The sequence below is a fragment of the Lagopus leucura genome, unplaced genomic scaffold (genome assembly GCF_019238085.1).
Source record: "Lagopus leucura isolate 7727_CA_CO unplaced genomic scaffold, USGS_WTPT01 35110-0_obj-0_obj, whole genome shotgun sequence".
NCBI lineage: Eukaryota > Metazoa > Chordata > Aves > Galliformes > Phasianidae > Lagopus > Lagopus leucura.
In genome coordinates this window covers 1-7734 of record NW_024969356.1, presented here as the reverse complement: position 1 = coordinate 7734, position 7734 = coordinate 1, and the positions used below count along the sequence as shown (strand labels likewise).

Here is a 7734-nt window from a genome sequence, read left to right as displayed (position 1 = left end):
TCTGCATCAATGCCTGGCATTCCTGCGGCCCAAGTGCCAAACCTGGCACTTTGCTGTGTTGAACCTCATCAGGCTCCCCCAGCCCCACCTTTCAGCCCCTCGAGGTCCCTCTGAATGGCAGATCATCACGGTGCTGCGTGGCTACACATGCCTACACCCAACCCTCTGCATACGGTGGTCCCAAGGGACGCACTGGGATGCCGGCACACGGGGGATTGCTGCCCGTGGGTCACACACGGAGCGCCCCATGGCTCTGCAGCCAGGATAGGGCGATAGCAGGAATCAATGAGCTGCTGAGCGGCGGCACGTATGCCCAGGGCAGCCCCCTGGGGGCCACATTGTGTGCCAAGGTTGGGTGGGGGGAGAAGGGGGGGGGGGGGGTGGTCCCTGGTAGATGAGAAGGTGGAGCCCGGAGGCTTTGTGGCTTGCAGCCAGGCTGGAGCCGCGCCGCGTGCGTCAAGGCACATTGTGTGCGGCCCCGTGGGCAGCGCTTCCTCCGGCGGGGAGTCCGGAGCAGCCAAAAATAACAGGAGAGCTGAGTGCTGGGGTAAAAGGGGGGGGGGGTTTGAGGGGGGGGTGGATCCTCCCAGTAGAAGCCCTCGTCCCACGTCGGCTCCCAGTCCTACGCCTGGTTTTTTGTTGGGTACCGCGTTTTCGGCCCTTACCGCGCCGCTCCGCGTGGTTGCAGCTGAAGTCCAGGAGCTGGGGGGACTTGGGTTCAGCTGGCCAGGAGGGGCTGATGGACTTCGAGTAGGGGGGTGGAGGGGTCTCTGGAGTAGGGATGGGAAGCAGTGAGGAGTTGAGCACGTCCCAGTTTTCTAGATGTCACCCCATACCCTGATCCCATTCCCACCGGGGATCGAATGCTGGAGGGACCCCAGGGACCAGGGGCTGGAGGGGTCACAAGGATCAGGATTTGAAGGGACCCCAGGGGCTGCAGGGATCCCAGGGGCCAGGAGTTGGAGGGACCACAAGGACCAGGGGTTGAAGGGACCCTAGGAGTTACGGAGACCCCAGAAATCAGGGGCTGGAGGGATCACAGGGACCAGGAGTTGAAGGGACCACAAGGATGAGGGGCTACGGGGACCCCAAGGGGTTACAGGGACCCCAGGGACCAGGGATTGGAGGGACCACAAGGACCAGGGGCTGGAGGGACCCCAGGAGCTGCAGGGACCCTGGGGATCGGCCACTGGGGACCCCCCAGATGGCAAGGAGGGCCGGGGGGGGGGGGGCACTCACCGGGCGCAGCCAGACGGCTGAAGTGATGGGGGTTGCAGCAGAGCGCGGCCGCATCCCCGCAGCCCCCCCGGCCCCCCGCGCTCTGGCAGTAGCAGAGATGCTTGAGCTCATGGGGCTGCCGCAGGTCGGGCCAGCGGAACAGGCGGCACAGCAGCACCTGGGGGGGCAGCGCCTGCTTGGCCCCCCGCGGCACCCAGACGCAGCCGGACTCCCAGGCACCGCGGCTCTCCACCGCCTGCAGCAGCAGCTCCAGCTCCTCGTCCTTCAGCTTCTTGAACAGGGCGTGCGCCGCGGGTTTCAGGGCACCGGGTCCCTCCTCGGGGCCGGGGGTCGGGCAGCGCTGCCGCCACAGCCGCCTCAGCAGCGCGGCACGGCGAGAACGGAACATGGGGCAGAAGGGCAGAGCTGGGGATGGGGACGCGGGTGTCACTCGATGCGCTCAGACGCATCGCACCGTGTCCCCCCTGCCGCCACCGGGGCGATGCCGCATCCCCGTGGAGCCGCCCCATCCGTCGCACGCTGCGCGCCCACCGCCGCCATCCCCCTAAGTCACGTTCTGCCCCCCAATAGAAGCCCTGTGCAGAGCAGCGTCCCCGTCCCCGTGCCACGCATCCCCGTGCCACGCATCCCCGCGCCACGACCCCTGCGAGGGGGTCCCCGGGGGTGGGGTCAGACTCACGGTGGGCGGCGGAGCTGTGTGCCAGGAGATGGGGTCGCGCGTAGGGCCGCGCTGTGGGGCGGCCCGGACCGCTCTGCCCGCGGCTCGCCCAGTTCAGAGCTTTTTCCTGTGCCGGGATTCTCCCCTCCCCCGGACCTCCCCGTTTGGGGAATTCATTGATTCGTGTGTCCGGACCTCGGGTTGTGGCGCGGATGGGGTCAGGACGCGGCGACAGCGGGGCGGCTGCGTGGGTTGTGGGGCAGGGGATGCCCACAGCGTTGCAAATGTTGGCACGGTGACCCCGTGCTGGGGGGCAGCGAGGAGGCAGCGAGCAGCGCGGCGTAACGGCGCATAACCCAACCCCACGGGAAAGGGGGGCGGCGGGGTGTCCCACAAAGCCCCCACTCCTAACGCTGCGCGGGCTGCAGGGGTGACCCGAACCCTCCAAATCAGGGCTCCCAGCTGCCCCCCAAGCCATCTCAACAACCAACCTCCCCCCCCCCCCGCGGGCACAACGTGAGGGTGGGAACTCGTGCCATAACAAAGCCATCGTGTAAACGGGACCCTTATCCCGCGCGGGGCCGCGCTTCCTGCTCCCGACTTCCCGGCGAGATAAGGGCGGCCGCGCCGGCGCCAGGCGTGCGCCACGGACGGGGCTTCCCTGCAGGGATGGAGCCCGCAGCCCCACAGCGGGGCCGGCACCGAGCGCTTTGGGCACACGGAGACCCCCGCCATCGACCCCGAGGGTCGCGGTGCCCCGTTGTTCCGTGAGTTGGGCTGCAAACCGGATTCTGGGGGTATGTTTTGCTCTGGTCGCTTCCCGGCGGCGGTGGTGCCGGGCGGGCGCGTGGGGTTGGGGCAGGAAACGGCTTGGAAGTCTCTAAACAAGGGACTGAGTCACAGCAGAGATAACCCAGGGGAGGGGGAAGCAGGGCCGCGGCTCCCAGCACCGCTCCGCGGTCAACAATGGGGCCGGGGGGCGCCGGGGGGGCTCAGGGTGGGCCGGGTCCTGGTGCTGGGGGTCCATCGGGTCCAAACCGGGCAGCACAGAGCCATCGAGGGGCAACAGAGTCCTGGGGAGAGGAGAGAAGCACAGGAAGGGTGAGCAGCCCCAGGGGCACCACAGCCAGGGACCCCTCCTTCACTACGCACCGCCGCTGGGACCCCCACATCACCCCCCACCCCCCACATCACCCCCCACCTCCCACAGACCGGCTCCCACACACCCCCACAGCATCGCAGCTGCACCCTTCCCCCTTCCATCACCACCGCATCCAAATCTCTCCCCCTCACCCTATCGACTTCTTGAACACCGCAGCCGGAACCCCGCACCCCTCACCGCCACCCGGGACCACCGTGACCGGATCCCCACCACTCACCAGCATCCCGGCGGTCCCACCGTGGGGAAGGAGCCGTGCCCTACTCCAGCAGCTCCCGGATGCACCAGCTGCACAGCAGGAGGTAAACGCACTCCCGCAGCACCCGCAGCACCCAGCGGCCGAGCCGCAGCCCCAGGGACGCGTCGCCGGGTGCCGGCAGCGCCACGGCTTGCGCCATCCGCTTCACGGTGCCCGGTGGCCGGGCTGTCGCGGTTCGTAGGAGACGCATGGCAACGGGATCTGAGCGGGGAGGGATCGGCGCGGCCACGCGGAGCCCCGGGCGAGCGCTGGAAATTGCTCCATTCTCTGCGCTTCAAAAGCCGCCACAATGACGCGCACGTGGGGAAGGGGGGGGGGGGGGGAGGCACCGCCTGGGGTCGCTTTTGTTCGGACTCGGCCGCTCTCGTTCCTCCTGCCAGAGCCCCGCAGAGCACCAAGGGAGCGGCGCAGCCAAGCTCGGGCGAGACGCAGAGCGCAGCGGCTTTATTTAGCGCTGTCCCCAGCAGCGGGGATGACACCTGCGGACGCCATCGGTCTCAGCGCGGCTCCCCGAGCTCTCACCGGCGCGACGTGCGCTCATCCTCCTCGTTTTCCAGCTCGTAGGCGGGCCTGTAGCTCTCTCGGCCGCTGGCGTCGGTGTAGAGCAGCGCTGGGTTCTTCATTGTGTTGGCCATGCTCCCCAGGGAGGTGTAGCTGTGAGGGGACAGCGCGGCTGTGGGAGGGCTGGAAGGCATCGCCCCGTGCTCTGCCCCTCTTCTGCCTGCTCCCCACACTCACCCCTTGTCGTAGAGGATGCAGTAGGGGACAAAGAGCTTGCGCAGGAACTCCCAGATGTCCCTGTATGTCCAGTCCTGCGGGCAGAATTGGGCAGGGATCGCTGCAGAGGTGGATGCAGTGGCTGCCCCTTGTCTCAGGGAAGGCACTCGGCTCCAGCTCAGCACGTGTGGAGCCCAGCCAGCATCCACTGCCCTCTGCCCAGAGCCCCAGAGCGCATCCGTCCCTCCCTGAACACGGCAAAAGCCACAGCTGGGCAGGAATGAGCCTCAATCACCGGCAGCAGCAGTGGGTGTCCCCACTGCAGGGCCACAGCTGGGCAACAAGGCCCTAAGGAGAGGAGAACTGGGCAGAGAAGCCCCCAAGGATGAGGATTCACTCCAAACTCACTCCCAGACAAGCAGGAACAGCCCTGTCCCCATCCCAGATGGCAGCAGCATACCAGCAGTGGGTTCACCCGCATGTACTGGGGCCAATCGGGGTCCGTCATGCACATGGGGGTCAGGGTGCACGAGTAGGGGTCGGTGCGCCGCGTGCCCATCAGGACGGCCTCCAGCTGCGGCTGCTGCTCCTTCAGGGTGAGCAGGGCGTCCCGGATGGAGCCCTCCACCGTGCACAGCTGGATCTTGTACCTGGAGGGCAGGACAGGCAGCTGGCATCGGGGCGGGCCGTGTCGCTTGCGCCCAGCTGGCCCTCAGCGCCCCCCGTACCTCCGCACGGTGGCCTGGATGAACTGCTCCATTTCAGGGAAGGGAGACACGATGCGGATGTAGAGCACCTTCAGCTTCTCCTGCCTCTCCGGGTACCGCCTGGGGAGAGAGAGCCACCACAGGCAGCCATCAGAGACGCGAGGCAAAGCAGGCAGAGCAGGGCAGAGAGCCCCGAGCAGCCCTGAGGAACCCCAGCGCCCCGCAGTACCTCTCCACGGCAGCGTGGACCAGGTGCAGCAGGGCTGTGCAGTCCTTGCCCCCGTTGAAACCCACGCAGAGCTGCGCTAGGCTGTACCGCTCCAAAGCCTCCTCGATAGTCCTCAGTGCTGCTGCCACCTTCTGTCCCAGAGCCAAGCCTGCTGGGAGGGGACAGTCGGTGCCTGCTGGCGCTGGTGCCTGCCCAAGGCCACGCTGCCACAGCTCAGCCCCAAGGCCCAGCTCCTTCCTGCAGTGCCTCACCCTGCGGGCTCATCTCCTCTCCAGGCACAGCCCAGAGCTGCTGCTGGCACTGCATCCTGAAGCCAAGAGCTCACGTGTCCCTAAGGCACAACCATCCCCCTACCCAGCAAGGGGACGAGTGCCAACCCCAAAGAGAACTCGATGCAAATTCCACACCCGGGCTGCTCTTGCCACTGCCTCGGCCCCTCCGCGTCTGCAGGAGCAGCACAAGGACCCCAGCTGCAGCTGCTGTACCTGACTCAGCCAGGGCATAGACCTCAGTGGAAGCCCTCGAGACGCAGTCAGTCACCAATGGCACCACCACGCCAGGCGGCAGCTTCTCCATCAGGAAGCCGTGTGCCTCCTCCAGGTGCTGCTCCGATTCCGAGTCCAGCGTCAGCTTCACACGGTAATAATTGTTGGCCCAGTCCGGGTAGGAACCCAAACTCACGCGGTCCTGAAAGCTGGCGTTGGCCTGATCCAGCACGGGAGCAATCTGCACCTCATCAGCTGCCACGTAGATGGCACGGGAGTGGAAGCAGGTCTGCTCACTGCGGAAAAGATGGCTGAGGCCATCCAGGGCACGTTCCATCAGTGCTGGGATGCCTGGGAAGATGTAGACGTTACGGACGCTGACCAGAGGATACTTGAAGGCACTGCCTGTGAGTCGGTCTGTGCCATAGTTGAGGCGTGAGGATTCAGGGATGCGAGCCAGCTTCATCTCAGGGCACTGCATGTCCGTCTTGCCGAAGAATTTATGCACCAGGGCCACCAGCTCCGGGTGTGGGGCCACCTTCTCCCCAAAAGCTTTGGCCACGGCCTCGAAAGTGACGTCGTCGTGCGTGGGGCCAATGCCCCCCGAGGTCAGCACAAAGGTGAAGCGGGAGGCGAAGGCGGCCACTTCAGCAGCGATGGCGTCCACCTCGTCGGGCACCACGGAGACGCGGGCCACGCGCACACCCAGCGCACGCAGCCGCCGGCACATGAAGAAGGAGTTCGTGTCCTGAGTGTGGCCCTAAGGGGAAGGGCAGCTGTGGTGAGACCAGACCTGACTGAGGCACGAGCCCAGGCCCAAACTCCAGGTCAGACCCCAGGGCCGACCTCAGGCCTGAACTCCAGGACAAACACCAGGGCAGAGTCCAGGACAGAGCCATAGATCCAAGCCCCAGGCCAGACTGCAGGCCTGAAGCCCAATCCTGACTCCCAGGCCAGACCCCCAGGCGAGAAAACCAGGCCCAAACATCCGGCCCGACCCCAGACCCAAACCCCAGGCCAAATCTCAGACCCAAACCCCCGGCCCGGACCCCCGGCCGCAGTCCCTGAGCGCAGCTCTCAGGCCCAGCCCGACTCCAGGCCCGGCCCAGCCCCCAGCCGCAGACCCCGCTCTCACCTTGAGGATCTCATCCCCGATAATGATGATCCCGGCGGTGGAGGCGGAGCTGTACCCGGCCATGGCTCTGCAGGCCGCGTTCCGCCGCGCGGTACCGAGCAGAGCCCCCACAACCCGCAGCGCCACCCGCATGAACCCCGCCGAACCGAACCGGTTCCGCCACGCCGCCACCTCCCCGCGCTCCTATTGGTCGGGAGGAACGTACGTCACGAGGCTCTGCGAGCTCTGATTGGTTGAGAGCGGACAGAGCCACTGCGGGGGGCGGTCCTACCGCTCCCCCTTCCCCCATAGCGCCATGGACTCGCCCGACACACGTGCGCTTCCCCTCCCCCCTTCCCCGCCCCGTTATCCCGGAGCCCTCCTGCCCTATGAACCCTTCCAACACCCCCTCTCCGGTCACGGCTACACCAGAACCACCCGGGGGAGGGAGGGCCGTTCCTGAGCACCGGGAGCTCTTCCTGCCTCCCACCTCCCTCCCTCTGCCCCCAAAGGCAGAACAGCAGCACACAGCAGTTCCCAAATATCCTTTTATTGAAGCTTTTGAGAACCCCGTCCCCACAGCGCGGTGCCCGGAGCTGAGCTGCTGCAGGTGCCCAGATGGCACTGAGTTCATGAGCATCTTAGGGACCCAGTGGCTCTGCCCCAACCGGGAAAGCTCCCAGGAACAGAGGGTGCGAGAGAGGAGGAGAAGGAGGATGATGGTGATGATGAAGGTGCTTTGTAGCCCAGGCAGATGAAGGCTGCGGCCAGCCCAGGGAACGCTCACTTCTCTGGCTTCTTGGGCAGCGGCCGTCGGAAGAGGAGGATGTGTGGCTCTGTGGGGACGTAGCACAACGTCAGGCTGGGCTGTGGGATGGGAGCTCACATCCCATAGGGCAGCCATACGGGACTCACCTGGCTCGTGGATCATGTAGTGCACCCAGCCCTGGCTCTGCTGCACGCCCAGGTTCCGCCACTCCGATTCGGACATCAGGTGGGTTTTGGGCACCAGCTTGGCGATGTCTTTGGGCAGCATCACATGCCTGCGGCCGGGGGCTGCTCAGCCGGGGGCACTCTCCCGGTGCACCCCCCTCCCCCCCTCTTAGGCTCAGATCCCCCTCCCATTCCCAGATCGTTGTTCCTCCCCTTTCCCCCTCAGGCTCAGAC

The 7734-nt window shown here is 66.4% G+C and overlaps 3 protein-coding genes across 5 annotated transcripts; all 3 read right to left on the bottom strand.

The window, feature by feature from the left end:
• Positions 1-420: 420 nt before the first annotated feature.
• LOC122194115 lies at positions 421-3505 on the bottom strand. Its single transcript, XM_042895038.1, is given in 6 exon segments — positions 421-770; positions 1240-1644; positions 1919-2221; positions 2224-2583; positions 2586-2674; positions 3321-3505. Coding segments are annotated over 6 exon segments (1656 nt in total). The 3' UTR covers positions 421-456.
• Positions 3506-3744: 239 nt separating this feature from the next.
• FLAD1 (flavin adenine dinucleotide synthetase 1) lies at positions 3745-6751 on the bottom strand. 3 transcript variants are annotated; one of them, XM_042895036.1, is made up of 7 exons: positions 6589-6749; positions 5454-6213; positions 4969-5116; positions 4761-4859; positions 4493-4682; positions 4054-4127; positions 3745-3969 (listed from the first exon to the last, which is right to left on the bottom strand). In XM_042895036.1, exons 1-7 carry the CDS (start codon positions 6718-6720, stop codon positions 3834-3836), a joined length of 1539 nt encoding a protein of 512 aa, XP_042750970.1. In that variant the 5' UTR covers positions 6721-6749; the 3' UTR covers positions 3745-3833. The 3 variants fall into 3 exon arrangements, 2 of the variants coding, with proteins under 2 accessions (XP_042750970.1, XP_042750969.1); XR_006183045.1 differs by having other exon boundaries at positions 3945-3969; positions 4054-4682; positions 6589-6751; XM_042895035.1 differs by lacking the exon at positions 3745-3969 and having other exon boundaries at positions 4044-4682; positions 6589-6751.
• Positions 6752-7101: 350 nt separating this feature from the next.
• LOC122194114 (cyclin-dependent kinases regulatory subunit 1) lies at positions 7102-7610 on the bottom strand (the record flags this gene model as incomplete). The annotated part of the gene is made up of 2 exons (XM_042895037.1): positions 7102-7403; positions 7483-7610. Coding segments are annotated over 2 exons (181 nt in total), but the record flags the coding sequence as incomplete, so codon positions are not given.
• Between the last annotated feature and the right edge of the window lie 124 nt (positions 7611-7734).